Genomic DNA, 20,351 nt, shown 5'->3' with positions numbered 1-20,351 from the left:
TGTGTGTGTGTGTGTGTGTGTGTGTGTGTGTGTGTGTGTGTGTGTGTCAGGTTATTATTTCAGCGACACAGAGTCGCCATCATCCCAAACCCAAAACCCTGGATAGAGGGCCTCAGTGAATGTGGAGGTGAATGTGATCAGGTGGGTCAGTGTGTCAGAGGAGGCTCTATAGAAGGACAGAGTGCCGGCTGACCAGTCCAGATACACTCCTACTCTGTGGGAGCTGGAGGAGGGGACGTCTATGGTAGTGGAGTTATTATTGTGCCAGGCAGAGTATCTGTTGTCAGAGCAGGTCAGACTCCAGGACTTGTCATTCCATCCAAACCAACAGTCATCACCCCTTCCTCTCCTGCTGATTCCTTTATATGTCACTCCTATACCAGCCCTGTACCCACTCCACTCTACCTCCCAGTAACAGCGCCCAGTCAGACCCTCTCTACACAGCACCTGTCTACAGTCCTCAAATCTCTCTGGGTGATCAGGATACTGCTGCTCCTCTCTCCTACCTGTCACCTTTCTGTTCTCCTCAGACAGAGAGAGGTGTCTGTCTACTGTGTTTAGGTCCAGTTTAAGATCACAGACATCTGATGGATGAAACCAGACACAATATTAGAAATCATCATCATTCACATTAGAATGTTAACTAACTTTTCACTAATTCATTTAATGTAGATGTTTCTAGGTATCAAAAGGAGAAGTTAAGGTAACTTGAGACTTGTTGAATGATCATATGTTATACTGTATGGTAATATAATACACACTTATTCGCATTAATTACACACACACACACACACACACACACACACACACACACACACACACACACACACACACACACACACACACACACACACACACACACACACACACACACACACACACACACACACACACATTGTCATATCAACTCTTTGTAAACTTTGGTGTCCCTGATTTCTGTTTCCGTAGAACAACAGGTGACATTTAATATGACCAAGTCAGTAATGATGGTGGACTTTGACTTAACTTGAATTAAGACTTATTCTTAGTCATATTCTTCACAGCAGTCAACACTCACATTTTCTAAGCCCAGGTTTCATTCTGTTCTCTCCACCATGTTCCACACTGTAGCGGTAAGCAGAGCAGAAGAACAGACAGTCATTGATGGATACACCTGAACTCACACTCACACACACACACACACACACACACACACACACACACACACACACACACACACACACACACACACACACACACACACACACACACACACACACACACACACACACACACACACACAGTCAGCATATAACTTTGTCCAAGTGGTGGTCAGAATGTTTGTCTTAACTAGCCTGAAAAGTCAAACATGTCTGATATGAACATTGACATAAACCCTCTACATACTTGAGTTTCTCCAGTCTGCAGTGTGGATCCTCCAGTCCAGCAAAGAGCAGTCTGACTCCTATGTCTCCTAGGTGATTGTAGCTCAGGTCCAGCTCTCTCAGGTGTGAGGGGTTTGACCTCAGAGCTGAGGCCAGAGAAGCACAGCCTTCCTCTGTGACTAGACAGACTGACAGCCTGCAAAGAGTCAAATCATATTAAAACCACACTGCTATTCTTTGGTGGTGAAAATAGTGGCAGTATATTTCTTCAACATATTTAGATATATCAGTGTCCTGAAACCTTCCATATCTATTCATAAATTAACGTATCATAATATAAATTACAGATTATCAAAGTTTTGCCTGCAGATAGAAACATATATAATACAAATATTTGAGTAGACTGACCAGACCAGTTTAAAAAGCAGTATCAGTCAAAAGACAGACAGTGAGGTATCAGATTTAGATTGTATCGAGTATACAGTCCACACCATATCTATTTTGACAGTGAAGATAACATTTTAAATGTGGCTCTAAACTCCAACATTTTGGATTTCAGATCAAATGTTTCATATGAGGTGACAGTATATAATGTCACCTTTTATTTGAGGATATTTTCATACATATCTGTTTCACCATTTAGAAAAATAAAAGTACTTTATGCATCTAGTCCCCCTATTTAAAGAAGTCATAAGTATTCTGACCAATTCACTCAGTGTATTAAAGTAGTCAAAAGATTAGTGTTTGGTTGTAAACTAGTTGGTCACATTTGCAGTTTGTTTTGCCCAATAATAAAATGGTGGATGATGACTGGATAATTTTCTGTCTAAGTGAGGAGATAACATGTTTCTAAACACTACTAAATTAATCCTGATGATAACATGATTAATACAAATCATGAATGAATCATGAATAATAATGAGAGAGAAAGTTACAGAGGCTACAACAAAACATGCTAACCTCTCACTATTACCAATAACAGAGGCTACAACAAAACATGCTAACCTCTCACCATTACCAATAACAGAGGCTACAACAAAACATGCTAACCTCTCACCATTACCAATAACAGAGGCTACAACAAAACATGCTAACCTCTCACCATTACCAATAACAGAGGCTACAACAAAACATGCTAACCTCTCACCATTACCAATAACAGAGGCTACAACAAAACATGCTAACCTCTCACCATTACCAATAACAGAGGATACAAAACATGCTAACTTCTCACCATTACCGATAACAGAGGCTACAACAAAACATGCTAACCTCTCATCATTACAAATAACAGATGTTACAACAAAACATGCTAACCTTTCACCATTACCAATAACAGAGGATACAACAAAACATGCTAACCTCTCACCATTACCAATAACAGAGGTTACAACAAAACATGCTAACCTCTCACCATTACCAATAACAGAGGCTACAACAAAACATGCTAACCTCTCACCATTACCAATAACAGAGGCTACAACAAAACATGCTAACCTCTCACCATTACCAATAACAGAGGATACAACAAAACATGCTAACCTCTCACCATTACCAATAACAGAGGCTACAACAAAACATGCTAACCTCTCACCATTACCAATAACAGAGGCTACAACAAAACATGCTAACCTCTCACCATTACCAATAACAGAGGCTACAACAAAACATGCTAACCTCTCACCATTACCAATAACAGAGGCTACAACAAAACATGCTAACCTCTCACCATAACCAATTTATTTATTTCACCTTTATTTTAAAATAAAAAAAATAAAAAATAAACCCCAATGAGTCGTGCACAACCCGTGTCCAAATGAAGCACCTCACATTGTGGTTACTCACGACTTGGTAGATATTCCCTCAGCGAAGTATGGCAGTTCCATGCAGGTTTCCTCACCAAGTCCAAGGCAGCACAGCTACCCATGTAGACAGTCCTCCTTAGTAACCGATATCCCCATGGCAACACAGCTACCCATGCAGACAGTCCTCCTTAGTAACCGATATCCCCATGGCAGCACACCTACCCATGCAGACAGTCCTCCTTAGTAACCGATATCCCCATGGCAACACAGCTACCCATGCAGACAGTCCTCCTTAGTAACCGATATCCCCATGGCAGCACACCTACCCATGCAGACAGTCCTCCTTAGTAACCGATATCCCCATGGCAACACGAACTCGTTAAGCTTCCCAAGCAATTATCTCCCGGTGTCACACGATGCTAGGCTAGCCTCTAGGCTGGCTAATACCTCCACGACGAGACGGTAGCTTCAGTCTTTACTAAGTTTTAACAAAATTATAACAACTATTTTATTAACTAAAACATGTATTTCCCTTCATGTGTTAGTAGCTATGGGTTTTGTTGTAGTTCTGTCGTCTTCTTTTATAATTTTTCTTCACCAACCGTCCTGAGGTAAAACGTCCATCCTTTCATCAACGTCTTTTTCCCTCCAGTTAACCAGGTCAACTCCCATTGGCCACAACTTAACAAGCGACCTTATTGGTCAAAACTTCAACTTCAAAGTAAAACAAACTATTCACTTATACATTAAATAAATATTTCTTCAAAAAGCATAATGCATTAACAACATTACAGTTTAGGAGCAATTCAATCATCTTTTAAATATAATACCAATTAATTAAAACAAATACACTCAATACTTGGTTCAAACAAGGGTATTACACAAACATACAGCCAATAATACAGTAGAAAAATAAGTCTATATACAATGTGAGCAAATGAAGTGAAATAAGGGAGGTAAAGGCAAAAAAAGGCCATGGTGGCAAAGTAAATACAATATAGCAAGTAAAACACTGGAATGGTAGATATGCAGTATAAGAAAGTGCAAAGTAGAAATAATGGGGTGCAAAGGAGCTAAATAAATAAATACAGTAGGGGAAGAGGTAGTTGGGCTAAATTATAGATGGGCTATGTACAGGTGCAGTAATCTGTGAGCTGCTCTGACAGCTGGTGCTTAAAGCTAGTGAGGGAGATAAGTTTTTCCAGTTTTAGAGATTTTTGTAGTTCGTTCCAGTCATTGGCAGCAGAGAACTGGAAGAAGAGGCGGCCGAAGGAGGAAGTGGCTTTGGGGGTGACCAGGGAGATATACCTGCTGGAGCGCGTGCTACAGGTGGGTGCTGCTATGGTGACCAGTGAGCGGAGATAAGGGGGGACTTTACCTAGCAGGGTCTTGTAGATGACCTGGAGCCAGTGGGTTTGGCGACGAGTAGGAAGCGAGGGCCAGACAACGAGAGCGTACAGGTCGCAGTGGTGGGTAGTACAGTGGGGGGAAAGTATTTGATCCCCTGCTGATTTTGTACGTTTGCCCACTTAGAAAGAAATGATCAGTCTATAATTTTAATGGTAGGTTTATTTGAACAGTGAGAGACAGAATAACAGCAAAAAAATCCAGAAAAACGCATGTCAAAAATGTTATACAATTATTTGCATTTTAATGAGGGAAATAATTATTTGACCCCTCTGCAAAACATGACTTAGTACTTGGTGGCAAAACCCTTGTTGGCAATCACAGAGGTCAGACGTTTCTTGTAGTTGGCCACCAGGTTTGCACACATCTCAGGAGGGATTTTGTCCCACTCCTCTTTGCAGATCTTCTCAAAGTCATTAAGGTTTCAAGGCTGACGTTTGGCAACTTGAACCTTCATCTCCCTCCACAGATTTTCTATGGGATTAAGGTCTGGAGACTGGCTAGGCCACTCCAGGACCTTAATGTGCTTCTTCTTGAGCCACTCCTTTGTTGCCTTGGCCGTGTGTTTTGGGTCATTGTCATGCTGGAATACCCATCCACAACCCATTTTCAATGCCCTGGCTGAGGGAAGGAGGTTCTCACCCAAGATTTGACGATACATGGCCACGTCCATCGTCCCTTTGATGCAGTGAAGTTGTCCTGTCCCCTTAGCAGAAAAACACCCCCAAAGCATAATGTTTCCACCTCCATGTTTGACGGTAGAGATGGTGTTCTTGGGATCATAGGCAGCATTCCTCCTCCTCCAAACACGGCGAGTTGAGTTGATGTCAAAGAGCTCCATTTTGGTCTCATCTGACCACAACACTTTCACCAGTTGTCCTCTGAGTCATTCAGATGTTCATTGGCAAACTTCAGACGCGCATGTATATGTATTCTTGAGCAGGGGGACCTTGCGGGCGCTGCAGGATTTCAGTCCTTCACGGCGTAGTGTGTTACCAATTGTTTTCTTGGTGACTATGGTCCCAGCTGCCTTGAGATCATTGACAAGATCCTCCTGTGTAGTTCTGGGCTGATTCCTCACCATTCTCATGATCATTGCAACTCCACGAGGTGAGATCTTGCATGGAGCCCCAGGCCGAGGGATATCGACAGTTCTTTTGTGTTTCTTCCATTTGCGAATAATCGCACCAAATGTTGTCACCTTCTCACCAAGCTGCTTGGCGATGGTCGTGTAGCCCATTCCAGCCTTGTGTAGGTCTACAATCTTGTCCCTGACATCCTTGGAGAGCTCTTTGGTCTTGGCCATGGTGGAGAGTTTGGAATCTGATTGATTGATTGCTTCTGTGGACAGGTGTCTTTTTTACAGGTAACAAGTTGCGGTTAGGAGCACTCCCTTTAAGAGTGTGCTCCTAATCTCAGCTCGTTACCTGTATAAAACACACCTGGGAGCCAGAAATCTTTCTGATTGAGAGGGGGTCAAATACTTATTTCCCTCATTAAAATGCTAATCAATTTATAAGATTTCTGACATGAGTTGTTCTGGGTGTTTTTGTTGTTATTCTGTCACTCACTGTTCAAATAAACCTACCATTAAAATTATAGACTGATCCTTTCTTTGTCAGTGGGCAAATGTACAAAATCAGCAGGGGATCAAATACTTTTTTCCCCCACTGTATATGGGGCTTTGGTGACAAAACGGATGGCACTGTGATAGACTGCATCCAATTTATTGAGTAGGGTATTGGAGGCTATTTTGTAAATGACATTGACGAAGTCGAGGATCGGTAGGATGGTCAATTTTATAAGGGTATGTTTGGCAGCATGAGTGAAGGATGCTATGTTGCGAAATAGGAAGCCAATTCTAGATTTAACTTTGGATTGGAGATGCTTATAGTGAGTCTGGAAGGAGAGTTTACAGTCTAACCAGACACCTAGGTATTTGTAGTTGTCCACATATTCTAAGTCAGATCCGTCCAGAGTAGTGATGCTGGACAGGCGGGCAGGTGCAGGCAGAGATCGGTTGAAGAGCATGCATTTAGTTTTATTTGTATTTAAGAGCAGTTGGAGGCCACGGAAGGAGTGTTGTATGGCATTGAAGCTCGTCTGGAGGTTAGTTAACACAGTGTCCAAAGAAGGGCCAGAAGTATACAGAATAATACCAATAACAGAGGGGGTCTGATCTTTGTACCTCTAAATTTCTCATTCATCATCATTAATGATTTATTCATAATCATGGTAGCATCCACATGAATGTAGAAGTGTTCAGAAACATCTTCTATTCTTACTGACAATACAAATGAAGTGACTCCAAAATGACAGGACATTATTCACCATTCAGTTTCTATTAGGAAAAACATCCAAAACACAACCAAGACAAACTGCAAATGCATTCAACAAGTTTGTAGAATCACAAGCTTGATGTAATCACTGCAGGCATGGAATATGGGACCAAATACTAAACTTATGACTACTTTAATACAATATAAGTGAATATTGTCTGAATATTTAAAACTTTTTCAAATGGGAGAACTAAATACATAAAGTGCTTTCCTTTCTTATCAGTAACACAGCTATGTATGAAAATACCCTCAAATAAAAGGAGACGTTCTGTACTGTCACCTCATATGAAACATTCTATTTCATATCCAAAATGCTGGTGCATAGCACCACATTTAAAACTGTAAGCTTCACTGTCCAAACACATATGGTGTGGACTATGTGTGTCTGGTAAACACATGTGGATCTGGTGAACAGTTATCACTTGTTGACCAACGACAGGAATACTGACCTCAGAGTCTCCAGTTTACAGTGGGGATTCCCCAGTCCAGCAGAGATCAGCTTCACTCCTGAATCCTTCAGGTCATTGTTACTCAGGTCCAGCTCTCTCAGGTGTGAGGGGTTTGAACTGAAAACTGAGACCAGAGAAGCACAGCCTTCCTCTGTGACTCCACAGTCTGACAGCCTGCAAAGAGATCATCATGACTTCACAAACACACTGTTAATTTAACGAGTAGTGTAGAAGGACAATGGCAGATGCATTTGGTTTATTCTCTCAAACAACATATAGATTCATATCTTCTTCATCTTAAGTCAAACATGTCTGATATGAACATTGACATAAACCCTCTACATACTTGAGTTTCTCCAGTCTGCAGTGTGGATCCTCCAGTCCAGCAGAGAGCAGTCTGACTCCTGAGTCTCCTGGGTGATTGTAGCTCAGGTCCAGCTCTCTCAGGTGTGAGGGGTTTGACCTCAGAGCTGAGACCAGAGAAACACAGCCTTCCTCTGTGACTAGACAGCCTGACAGCCTGCAAAGAGTCAAATCATATTAAAACCACACTGCTATTCTTTGGTGGTGAAAATATATATTTGTTCAACATGTTCAGATAAATCAGTGTCCTGAAACCTGCAATATATATTTATAAATGAATGAATGTATTATTATAAGAAATTACAAATTATGGAAGTAAAAGGTATTGCTTGTAGAGAGAAACATGTATTGTACAAATATTTGGGTTGACTGACCAGACCAGTTTAAAAAACAGTATCAGTATACAGTCCACACTATATATAATACTGACCTCAGAGTCTCCAGTTTACAGTGGGGATTCCCCAGTCCAGCAGAGAGCAGCTCCACTCCTGAATCCTTCAGGTCATTGTTACTCAGATCCAGCTCTCTCAGGTGTGAGGGATTTGAACTGAGAACTGAGGCCAACACTTCACAGAATGAGTCTGTGAGTTTACAGCCAGTGAGTCTGCCAACACAGAAGAAATACAATGACAAACAGGTTGTATTAAAAAGTTATTCTCAGCTTTCCTAGCTTACACAGTTATGGTGCACGAATAATGTACACGCTGTGCATTCATGGCTCAATGCTACAACTTTACTGATCAGTTTGTATTGTAGTTTAAGAGTTTTCAGCTGATAGAAAGTTTAGTCAGCCAATGAAAATACTTTTGTTCCTACATTCAGTAAAGTTTGGTCTGAGGGATAGTCACATGAGTACTTACAGAGCCAGTCAGCCAATGAAAATACTGCTATAACTACAATTTATTTTGGTGTGCGATATTTACAGTGATACTTACAGAGCTTTCCTGCAGCCTCTCACAGCTGGGAGCAGTCTCCTACGACCCTCGTCTGATGTCTTGTATTCCTTTGGGTTAAACACATCCAGAACCTCCTCTGATATCTGCAGCATGTAGGCCAGCGCTGAACACTGAGCAAGGGAGAGGTTTTTGGATCTGTTCTCTGACCTCAAGTACTCTTGGATTTCCTCCTGTACTGAATGGTCTTTCATCTCTATCAGACAGTGGAAGAGATTGATGCACCTCTCAGGGGAGATGTTCTTCCTCTGCATCACCTTAAGGGATCGGATTGTTTTCTGGACACTCTCTGGACTGCTTTCTGTCTGTGTCACCAGACCTCGTAGGAGTTTCTGATTGGACTCCAGTGACATGCCATGAAGGAAGCGGACAAAAAGGTCCAAGTGTCCATTCTTACTCTCCAAGGCTTTATCCACGGTACTCTTCAGCAGCTCATGCAAGGTTATCTCTTCAGACACACCTCTAGACTTTCTCTTGAGGAAGGGCTTCAGTGCATCCATGTTCCTGGCTGTGTAACAATGGTACATGTAGACAGCTGAGAGAAACTCCTGAATGCTGAGATGAACAAAGCAGTACACCACCCTCTGAAATAACACAGACTCTTCTTTAAAGATTTGTGTGCACACTCCTGAGTACACTGAGGCTTCTTTGACATCAAGGCCACACTCTTTCAGGTCTTCTTCATAGAACATGAGATTACCCTTCTCCAGATTGTCAAACGCCAGCTTCCCCAGCTTCAGAAGAATTTCCTTATCTGACTCCATGAGCTCCTCTTGATCCATCTCATCTCTCCCATGATATTTCTGGTTCTTCAGGCTGGTCTGAATGAGCAGGAAGTGTATGGACATCTCAGTCAGAGTCGTGGGCATCTCTCTCCTCTTGTCTGTACTCAGCATGTGTTCAAGGACTATTGCAGAAATCCAACAGAACACTGGCATGTGGCACATGATGTGGAGGCTCCTTGATGTCTTTATGTGTGAGATGATTCTGCTGGCCAGGTCCTCATCACTGAATCTCTTCTTGAAGTACTCCTCCTTCTGTGGGTCATTGAACCCTCGTACCTCTGTCACCTGGTCAATACACTTAGGGGGGATCTGATTGGTTGCTGCTGGTCGGGAGGTTATCCATAGGAGAGCAGAGGGAAGCAGATTCCCCTTGATGAGGTTTGTCAGCAGAACATCAATAGATGATGTCTGGGTGACATCAGACACCTTTTCATTGTGCTGGAAATCCAAAGGAAGTCTGCTTTCATCCAAACCATCAAAGATGAACATAGCTTTACAGGCAGTGAGTTTATTTGCATTGCCTATGTCTAGTTCTGTGTGGAAGTCATTTAAAAGTCTGAGAAGACTGTACTGGAGATCTTTGATCAAGTTCAGCTCCCGGAAAGGAAGCACAAATATGATCTCCACATCTTGGTTTGCCTTCCCTTCAGCCCAGTCTAGGATGAACTTCTGCACAGAGACTGTTTTTCCGATGCCAGCGATGCCCTTCGTCAGCACAGTTCTGATGCTTCTCTCTTGGCCAGGTAAGGGTTTAAAGATGTCATTGCAGTGGATTGCTGTGTCATGTGAGGTTGGTGTCCTGGATGCTGTCTCTAGCTGCCACACCTCATGTTCATTGTTAACACCTTCACTCTCTCCTTCTGTGATGTAGAGCTCTGTGTAAATCCTGTTGAGGGGAGTTTGGTTCCCTGCTGTTTCCATGCCTTCTATCACACATTCATACCTCCTTTTCAGACTGTCTTTATGGTTTACTATGGCTCTCTGCAGACTGTCTTTATGGTTTACTATGGCTCTCTGCAGACTGTCTTTATGGTTTACTATGGCTCTCTGCAGACTGTCTTTATGGTTTACTATAGCTCTCTGCAGGCTGTCATCCACTACAATGGAGGAGTAAAAGGATGTGTATCAGACATATTCATTGACAGGATGAAATGTGGGCCTCCACAACTACAGTAATTTATATTATCTCATATTATTGTAGTTAACTACATTTAAATCATATTGAGGTATTGACTTAGCACAGGTCTGCAAGTGTTCTTACTGTTTTCAGAGCCTCCTGCATCATTGGGTTCCCTCAGGTTCTGTAGTACAGGAAGTGTTCTGGATCTCTTTCTACACTGAGGACAGTCATAGTCTCCTGAAGGAGCATGTTTCTCCCAGTATCTGGTGATGCACTGCCTGCAGAACCTGTGTCCACAGGTGATAGAGACCGGATCCCTCAGAACCTGCTGACACACTGCACAGCTGGACTGATCCTCTGACAGAGTAGACCATCCACTACAGAGATAAAGGAGAGAGAGATACTGATCCTCTAACAGAGTAGACCATCCACTACAGAGATAAAGGAGAGAGAGATACTGATCCTCTAACAGAGTAGACCATCCACTACAGAGATAAAGGAGAGAGAGATACTGATCCTCTAACAGAGTAGACCATCCACTACAGAGATAAAGGAGAGAGAGATACTGATCCGCTAACAGAGTACACCATCCACTACAGAGATAAAGGAGAGAGAGATACTGATCCTCTAACAGAGTAGACCATCCACTACAGAGATAAAGGAGAGAGAGATACTGATCCTCTAACAGAGTAGACCATCCACTACAGAGATAAAGGAGAGAGAGAGATACTGATCCTCTAACAGAGTAGACCATCCACTACAGAGATAAAGGAGAGAGAGATACTGATCCTCTAACAAAGTAGACCATCCACTACAGAGATAAAGGAGAGAGAGATACTGATCCTCTAACAGAGTAGACCATCCACTACAGAGATAAAGGAGAGAGAGATACTGATCCTCTAACAGAGTAGACCATCCACTACAGAGATAAAGGAGAGAGAGATACTGATCCTCTAACAGAGTAGACCATCCACTACAGAGATAAAGGAGAGAGAGATACTGATCCTCTAACAGAGTAGACCATCCACTACAGAGATAAAGGAGAGAGAGATACTGATCCTCTAACAGAGTAGACCATCCACTACAGAGATAAAGGAGAGAGAGATACTGATCCTCTAACAGAGTAGACCATCCACTACAGAGATAAAGGAGAGAGAGATACTGATCCTCTAACAGAGTAGACCATCCACTACAGAGATAAAGGAGAGAGAGATACTGATCCTCTAACAGAGTAGACCATCCACTACAGAGATAAAGGAGAGAGAGATACTGATCCTCTAACAGAGTAGACCATCCACTACAGAGATAAAGGAGAGAGAGAGATACTGATCCTCTAACAGAGTAGACCATCCACTACAGAGATAAAGGAGAGAGAGATACTGATCCTCTAACAGAGTAGACCATCCACTACAGAGATAAAGGAGAGAGAGATACTGATCCTCTAACAGAGTAGACCATCCACTACAGAGATAAAGGAGAGAGAGATACTGATCCTCTAACAGAGTAGACCATCCACTACAGAGATAAAGGAGAGAGAGATACTGATCCTCTAACAGAGTAGACCATCCACTACAGAGATAAAGGAGAGAGAGATACTGATCCTCTAACAGAGTAGACCATCCACTACAGAGATAAAGGAGAGAGAGATACTGATCCTCTAACAGAGTAGACCATCCACTACAGAGATAAAGGAGAGAGAGATACTGATCCTCTAACAGAGTAGACCATCCACTACAGAGATAAAGGAGAGAGAGATACTGATCCTCTAACAGAGTAGACCATCCACTACAGAGATAAAGGAGAGAGAGATACTGATCCTCTAACAGAGTAGACCATCCACTACAGAGATAAAGGAGAGAGAGATACTGATCCTCTAACAGAGTAGACCATCCACTACAGAGATAAAGGAGAGAGAGATACTGATCCTCTAACAGAGTAGACCATCCACTACAGAGATAAAGGAGAGAGAGATACTGATCCTCTAACAGAGTAGACCATCCACTACAGAGATAAAGGAGAGAGAGATACTGATCCTCTAACAGAGTAGACCATCCACTACAGAGATAAAGGAGAGAGAGATACTGATCCTCTAACAGAGTAGACCATCCACTACAGAGATAAAGGAGAGAGAGATACTGATCCTCTAACAGAGTAGACCATCCACTACAGAGATAAAGGAGAGAGAGATACTGATCCTCTAACAGAGTAGACCATCCACTACAGAGATAAAGGAGAGAGAGATACTGATCCTCTAACAGAGTAGACCATCCACTACAGAGATAAAGGAGAGAGAGATACTGATCCTCTAACAGAGTAGACCATCCACTACAGAGATAAAGGAGAGAGAGATACTGATCCTCTAACAGAGTAGACCATCCACTACAGAGATAAAGGAGAGAGAGATACTGATCCTCTAACAGAGTAGACCATCCACTACAGAGATAAAGGAGAGAGAGATACTGATCCTCTAACAGAGTAGACCATCCACTACAGAGATAAAGGAGAGAGAGATACTGATCCTCTAACAGAGTAGACCATCCACTACAGAGATAAAGGAGAGAGAGATACTGATCCTCTAACAGAGTAGACCACTACAGAGATAAAGGAGGGTGCAGTAATTCCTCTAATAAACTTAGTTCTAACAAACTACACATTACAAAACATTTCTATATGACATCTGGAAGATTCTTCTCTTCACTAGTAATATTATTCTGACTAGTGACAGGATGATCCATGGAGCAGTCACTGTTCATAGACAGACAGCTGGGAACAGTATACTGTGTTCATAGACAGACAGCTGGGAACAGTATACTGTGTTCATAGACAGACAGACAGCTGGGAACAGTATACTGTGTTCATAGACAGACAGACAGCTGGGAACAGTATACTGTGTTCATAGACAGACAGACAGCTGGGAACAGTATACTGTGTTCATAGACAGACAGCTGGGAACAGTATACTGTGTTCATAGACAGACAGACAGCTGGGAACAGTATACTGTGTTCATAGACAGACAGACAGCTGGGAACAGTATACTGTGTTCATAGACAGACAGACAGACAGCTGGGAACAGTATACTGTGTTCATAGACAGACAGACAGACAGCTGGGAACAGTATACTGTGTTCATAGACAGACAGACAGCTGGGAACAGTATACTGTGTTCATAGACAGACAGACAGCTGGGAACAGTATACTGTGTCCATAGACAGACAGACAGCTGGGAACAGTATACTGTGTTCATAGACAGACAGACAGCTGGGAACAGTATACTGTGTTCATAGACAGACAGACAGCTGGGAACAGTATACTCTGTTCATAGACAGACAGACAGCTGGGAACAGTATACTGTGTTCATAGACAGACAGACAGCTGGGAACAGTATACTGTGTTCATAGACAGACAGCTGGGAACAGTATACTGTGTTCATAGACAGACAGACAGCTGGGAACAGTATACTGTGTTCATAGACAGACAGCTGGGAACAGTATACTCTGCTGTCTGAATGAGGTGGAATGAATAATGTCCACAGTGTAGAAGCATGTCCACAGTGTAGAAACATGTCCACGGTGTAGAAGCATGTCCACGGTGTAGAAGCATGTCCACGGTGTAGAAGCATGTCCACAGTGTAGAAGCATGTCCACAGTGTAGAAACATGTCCACAGTGTAGAAACATGTCCACAGTGTAGAAACATGTCCACAGTGTAGAAACATGTCCACAGTGTAGAAACATTCACCGGACGTGAGACCTTGTCCCGAATCTCTCCCTCCCCCTCCCTCTCTCTTCCTCCCCCTCTCTCCCTCCCTCTCCCTCTCTCCCTCTCCCTCCCTCCCTCCCTCCCTCTCCCTCTCTCTCTTCCTCCCCCTCCTTCTCCCTCAATTCAAGGGGCTTTATTGGCATGGGAAACATATGTTAACATTGCCAAATCAAGTGAAGTAGATAATATACAAAAGGAAAATAAGCAATAAAAAGTGAACAGTAAACATTACACTCACAGAAGTTCCAAAAGAATAAAGACATTACAAATGTCATATTATCTATATATACAGTGTTGTAATGATGTACAAATGGTTACAGTATAAAAGGGAAAATAAATAAACATAAATATGGGTTGTATTTACAACGGTGTTTGTTCTTCACTGGTTGACCTTTTCTTGTGGCAACAGGTCACACATCTTGCTGCTGTGATGGAACACTGTGGTATTTCACCCAGTAGATATGGGAGTTCATCAAAATCGGGTAGGTTTTCAAAATCTTTGTGTATCTGTGTAATCTGAGTGAAGTATCTCTCTCTCTCCTTCTCTCTCTCTCCAACACCTGCTGTCTCGACCTCTGAATGCTCGACTATGAAAAGCCAACTGACATTTGCACCTAAAGTGCTGACCTGTTCACCCTCTATAACCACAGTGATTATAATTTGACCCTGCCCTTTCATAACAACGCAGTTAAAAAGGAAGAAGAATTAGATAAATAAAAGAAGGAAATAGTAGCACAATAAATAACAATAATGAGACTATAAGGAGTACCAGTACTGAGTCAATGTGCAGGGGTACCAGGTAGTTGAGGTAACAATGAGACTATAAGGAGTACCAGTACTGAGTCAATGTGCAGGGGTACCAGGTAGTTGAGGTAATAATGAGGCTATAAGGATTACCAGTACTGAGTCAATGTGCAGGGGTACCAGGTAGTTGAGGTAATAATGAGACTATAAGGAGTACCAGTACTGAGTCAATGTGCAGGGGTACCAGGTAGTTGTGGTAATAATGAGACTATAAGGAGTACCAGTACTGAGTCAATGTGCAGGGGTACCAGGTAGTTGTGGTAATAATGAGACTATAAGGAGTACCAGTACTGAGTCAATGTGCAGGGGTACCAGGTAGTTGAGGTAATAATGAGACTATAAGGAGTACCAGTACTGAGTCAATGTGCAGGGGTACCAGGTAGTTGAGGTAATAATGAGACTATAAGGAGTACCAGTACTGAGTCAATGTGCAGGGGTACTAGGTAGTTGAGGTAATAATGAGGCTATAAGGAGTACCAGTACTGAGTCAATGTGCAGGGGTACCAGGTAGTTGAGGTAATAATGAGACTATAAGGAGTACCAGTACTGAGTCAATGTGCAGGGGTACCAGGTAGTTGAGCTAATAATGAGGCTATAAGGAGTACCAGTACTGAGTCAATGTGCAGGGGTACCAGGTAGTTGAGGTAATAATGAGGCTATAAGGAGTACCAGTACTGAGTCAATGTGCAGGGGTACTAGGTAGTTGAGGTAATAACGAGACTATAAGGAGTACCAGTACTGAGTCAATGTGCAAGGGTACCAGGTAGTTGAGGTAATAATGAGACTATAAGGAGAACCAGTACTGAGTCAATGTGCAGGGGTACCAGGTAGTTGAGGTAATAATGAGACTATAAGGAGTACCAGTACTGAGTCAATGTGCAGGGGTACCAGGTAGTTGAGGTAATAATGAGACTATAAGGAGAACCAGTACTGAGTCAATGTGCAGGGGTACCAGGTAGTTGAGGTAATAATGAGACTATAAGGAGTACCAGTACTGAGTCAATGTGCAGGGGTACCAGGTAGTTGAGGTAATAATGAGACTATAAGGAGTACCAGTACTGAGTCAATGTGCAGGGGTACCAGGTAGTTGAGGTAATAATGAGACTATAAGGAGAACCAGTACTGAGTCAATGTGCAGGGGTACCAGGTAGTTGAGGTAATAACGAGACTATAAGGAGTACCAGTACTGAGTCAATGTGCAGGGGTACCAGGTAGTTGAGGTAATAACGAGACTATAAGGAGTACCAGTACTGAGTCAATGTGCAGGGGTACCAGGTAGTTGAGGTAATAACGAGGCTATAAGGAGTACCAGTACTGAGTCAATGTGCAGGGGTACCAGGTAGTTGAGGTAATAATGAGACTATAAGGAGTACCAGTACTGAGTCAATGTGCAGGGGTACCAGGTAGTTGAGGTAATAATGAGACTATAAGGAGTACCAGTACTGAGTCAATGTGCAGGGGTACCAGGTAGTTGAGGTAATAATGAGACTATAAGGAGTACCAGTACTGAGTCAATGTGCAGGGGTACCAGGTAGTTGAGGTAATAATGAGACTATAAGGAGAACCAGTACTGAGTCAATGTGCAGGGGTACCAGGTAGTTGAGGTAATAATGAGACTATAAGGAGTACCAGTACTGAGTCAATGTGCAGGGGTACCAGGTAGTTGAGGTAATAATGAGACTATAAGGAGTACCAGTACTGAGTCAATGTGCAGGGGTACCAGGTAGTTGAGGTAATAATGAGACTATAAGGAGAACCAGTACTGAGTCAATGTGCAGGGGTACCAGGTAGTTGAGGTAATAATGAGACTATAAGGAGTACCAGTACTGAGTCAATGTGCAGGGGTACTAGGTAGTTGAGGTAATAATGAGACTATAAGGAGTACCAGTACTGAGTCAATGTGCAGGGGGACCAGGTAGTTGAGGTAATAATGAGACTATAAGGAGTACCAGTACTGAGTCAATGTGCAGGGGTACCAGGTAGTTGAGGTAATAATGAGGCTATAAGGAGTACCAGTACTGAGTCAATGTCCAGGGGTACCAGGTAGTTGAGGTAATAATGAGGCTATAAGGAGTACCAGTACTGAGTCAATGTGCAGGGGTACCAGGTAGTTGAGGTAATAATGAGACTATAAGGAGTACCAGTACTGAGTCAATGTGCAGGGGTACCAGGTAGTTGAGGTAATAATGAGACTATAAGGAGTACCAGTACTGAGTCAATGTGCAGGGGTACCAGGTAGTTGAGGTAATAATGAGACTATAAGGAGAACCAGTACTGAGTCAATGTGCAGGGGTACCAGGTAGTTGAGGTAATAATGAGACTATAAGGAGTACCAGTACTGAGTCAATGTGCAGGGGTACCAGGTAGTTGAGGTAATAACGAGACTATAAGGAGTACCAGTACTGAGTCAATGTGCAGGGGTACCAGGTAGTTGAGGTAATAATGAGGCTATAAGGAGTACCAGTACTGAGTCAATGTGCAGGGGTACCAGGTAGTTGAGGTAATAATGAGACTATAAGGAGTACCAGTACTGAGTCAATGTCCAGGGGTACCAGGTAGTTGAGGTAATAATGAGACTATAAGGAGTACCAGTACTGAGTCAATGTGCAGGGGTACCAGGTAGTTGAGGTAATAATGAGACTATAAGGAGTACCAGTACTGAGTCAATGTGCAGGGGTACCAGGTAGTTGAGGTAATAATGAGACTATAAGGAGAACCAGTACTGAGTCAATGTGCAGGGGTACCAGGTAGTTGAGGTAATAATGAGACTATAAGGAGTACCAGTACTGAGTCAATGTGCAGGGGTACCAGGTAGTTGAGGTAATAATGAGAATATAAGGAGTACCAGTACTGAGTCAATGTGCAGGGGTACCAGGTAGTTGAGGTAATAATGAGACTATAAGGAGAACCAGTACTGAGTCAATGTGCAGGGGTACCAGGTAGTTGAGGTAATAATGAGACTATAAGGAGTACCAGTACTGAGTCAATGTGCAGGGGTACTAGGTAGTTGAGGTAATAATGAGACTATAAGGAGTACCAGTACTGAGTCAATGTGCAGGGGGACCAGGTAGTTGAGGTAATAATGAGACTATAAGGAGTACCAGTACTGAGTCAATGTGCAGGGGTACCAGGTAGTTGAGGTAATAATGAGGCTATAAGGAGTACCAGTACTGAGTCAATGTCCAGGGGTACCAGGTAGTTGAGGTAATAATGAGACTATAAGGAGAACCAGTACTGAGTCAATGTGCAGGGGTACCAGGTAGTTGAGGTAATAATGAGACTATAAGGAGTACCAGTACTGAGTCAATGTGCAGGGGTACTAGGTAGTTGAGGTAATAATGAGACTATAAGGAGTACCAGTACTGAGTCAATGTGCAGGGGGACCAGGTAGTTGAGGTAATAATGAGACTATAAGGAGTACCAGTACTGAGTCAATGTGCAGGGGCACAAGGTAGTTGAGGTAATAATGAGACTATAAGGAGTACCAGTACTGAGTCAATGTGCAGGGGTACCAGGTAGTTGAGGTAATAATGAGGCTATAAGGAGTACCAGTACTGAGTCAATGTCCAGGGGTACCAGGTAGTTGAGGTAATAATGAGGCTATAAGGAGTACCAGTACTGAGTCAATGTGCAGGGGTACCAGGTAGTTGAGGTAATAATGAGACTATAAGGAGTACCAGTACTGAGTCAATGTGCAGGGGTACCAGGTAGTTGAGGTAATAATGAGACTATAAGGAGTACCAGTACTGAGTCAATGTGCAGGGTACCAGGTAGTTGAGGTAATAATGAGACTATAAGGAGTACCAGTACTGAGTCAATGTGCAGGGGTACCAGGTAGTTGAGGTAATAATGAGACTATAAGGAGTACCAGTACTGAGTCAATGTGCAGGGGTACCAGGTAGTTGAGGTAATAATGAGACTATAAGGAGTACCAGTACTGAGTCAATGTGCAGGGGTACCAGGTAGTTGAGGTAATAATGAGACTATAAGGAGTACCAGTACTGAGTCAATGTGCAGGGGGTACCAGGTAGTTGAGGTAATAATGAGACTATAAGGAGTACCAGTACTGAGTCAATGTGCAGGGGTACCAGGTAGTTGAGGTAATAATGAGACTATAAGGAGTACCAGTACTGAGTCAATGTGCAGGGGTACCAGGTAGTTGAGGTAATAATGAGACTATAAGGAGTACCAGTACTGAGTCAATGTGCAGGGGTACCAGGTAGTTGAGGTAATAATGAGGCTATAAGGAGTACCAGTACTGAGTCAATGTGCAGGGGTACCAGGTAGTTGAGGTAATAATGAGACTATAAGGAGTACCAGTACTGAGTCAATGTGCAGGGGTACCAGGTAGTTGAGGTAATAATGAGACTATAAGGAGTACCAGTACTGAGTCAATGTGCAGGGGTACCAGGTAGTTGAGGTAATAATGAGACTATAAGGAGTACCAGTACTGAGTCAATGTGCAGGGGTACCAGGTAGTTGAGGTAATAATGAGACTATAAGGAGTACCAGTACTGAGTCAATGTGCAGGGGTACCAGGTAGTTGAGGTAATAAGATAATAATGAGTACCAGTACTGAGTCAATGTGCAGGGGTACCAGGTAGTTGAGGTAATAATGAGACTATAAGGAGTACCAGTACTGAGTCAATGTCCAGGGGTACCAGGTAGTTGAGGTAATAATGAGACTATAAGGAGTACCAGTACTGAGTCAATGTGCAGGGCTACCAGGTAGTTGAGGTAATAATGAGACTATAAGGAGTACCAGTACTGAGTCAATGTGCAGGGGGACCAGGTAGTTGAGGTAATAATGAGGCTATAGGGAGTACCAGTACTGAGTCAATGTACAGGGGTACCAGGTAGTTGAGGTAATAATGAGGCAATAATTGAGGTAATATGTAAATGTAGGTAGATGTAAAAGTGACTAGGCAATCAGGATAGAGATTACATGTCCTTGTCCAGGGATTACACACACACACACACACACACAGAGGGAATGTTGTGTTTAATGTTGTTTTAGGACTATAAAAATGGACTAAAGTATTAGCCTATGGATTATGAAAACAACCAAAAGAAAATGTGAAAATGGGAGAGGAGAAATGACTAGAGACAGTGTTGTTTAACTCACTGACCATGACCCATGAGTTCTTCTTACCTTTGTTCAGTAGAAAAGTCTCCCTCTCTAAAGTTTAGAGGTTGACCCATAGA

General features: G+C 42.7%; 1 protein-coding gene across 1 annotated transcript; it reads right to left on the bottom strand.

Annotated features, from left to right (window-relative positions):
• Positions 1-20,351, bottom strand: LOC115182556 (NLR family CARD domain-containing protein 3-like). Its single transcript, XM_029744100.1, has 9 exons — positions 20,299-20,351; positions 10,727-10,962; positions 8,663-10,562; positions 8,158-8,331; positions 7,711-7,884; positions 7,365-7,538; positions 1,387-1,560; positions 1,058-1,104; positions 1-584 (listed from the first exon to the last, which is right to left on the bottom strand). Exons 1-9 carry the CDS (start codon positions 20,346-20,348, stop codon positions 55-57), a joined length of 3,459 nt encoding a protein of 1,152 aa, XP_029599960.1. The 5' UTR covers positions 20,349-20,351; the 3' UTR covers positions 1-54.

This window comes from Salmo trutta, unplaced genomic scaffold (assembly GCF_901001165.1).
Source record: "Salmo trutta unplaced genomic scaffold, fSalTru1.1, whole genome shotgun sequence".
In the NCBI taxonomy this organism is placed as follows: Eukaryota; Metazoa; Chordata; class Actinopteri; order Salmoniformes; family Salmonidae; genus Salmo; species Salmo trutta.
The sequence above is the reverse complement of the archived record's forward strand: the minus strand, read 5'-3'. Positions and strand labels throughout refer to the sequence as shown.

What these genes read in the sequence shown, in the direction of transcription:
- LOC115182556 (XM_029744100.1), bottom strand. Translation starts at nt 20,348, where the DNA reads ATGGGTCAACCTCTAAACTTTAGAGAGGGAGACTTTTCTACTGAACAA. An exon ending in TGTAAACTGGAGACTCTGAG is followed by an intron (nt 7,885 to 8,157) that starts GTCAGTATTATA and finishes GACTCTTTGCAG; the next exon opens with GCTGTCAGGCTGTCTAGTCA. An exon ending in TGTAAACTGGAGACTCTGAG is followed by an intron (nt 1,561 to 7,364) that starts GTCAGTATTCCT and finishes GACTCTTTGCAG; the next exon opens with GCTGTCAGTCTGTCTAGTCA.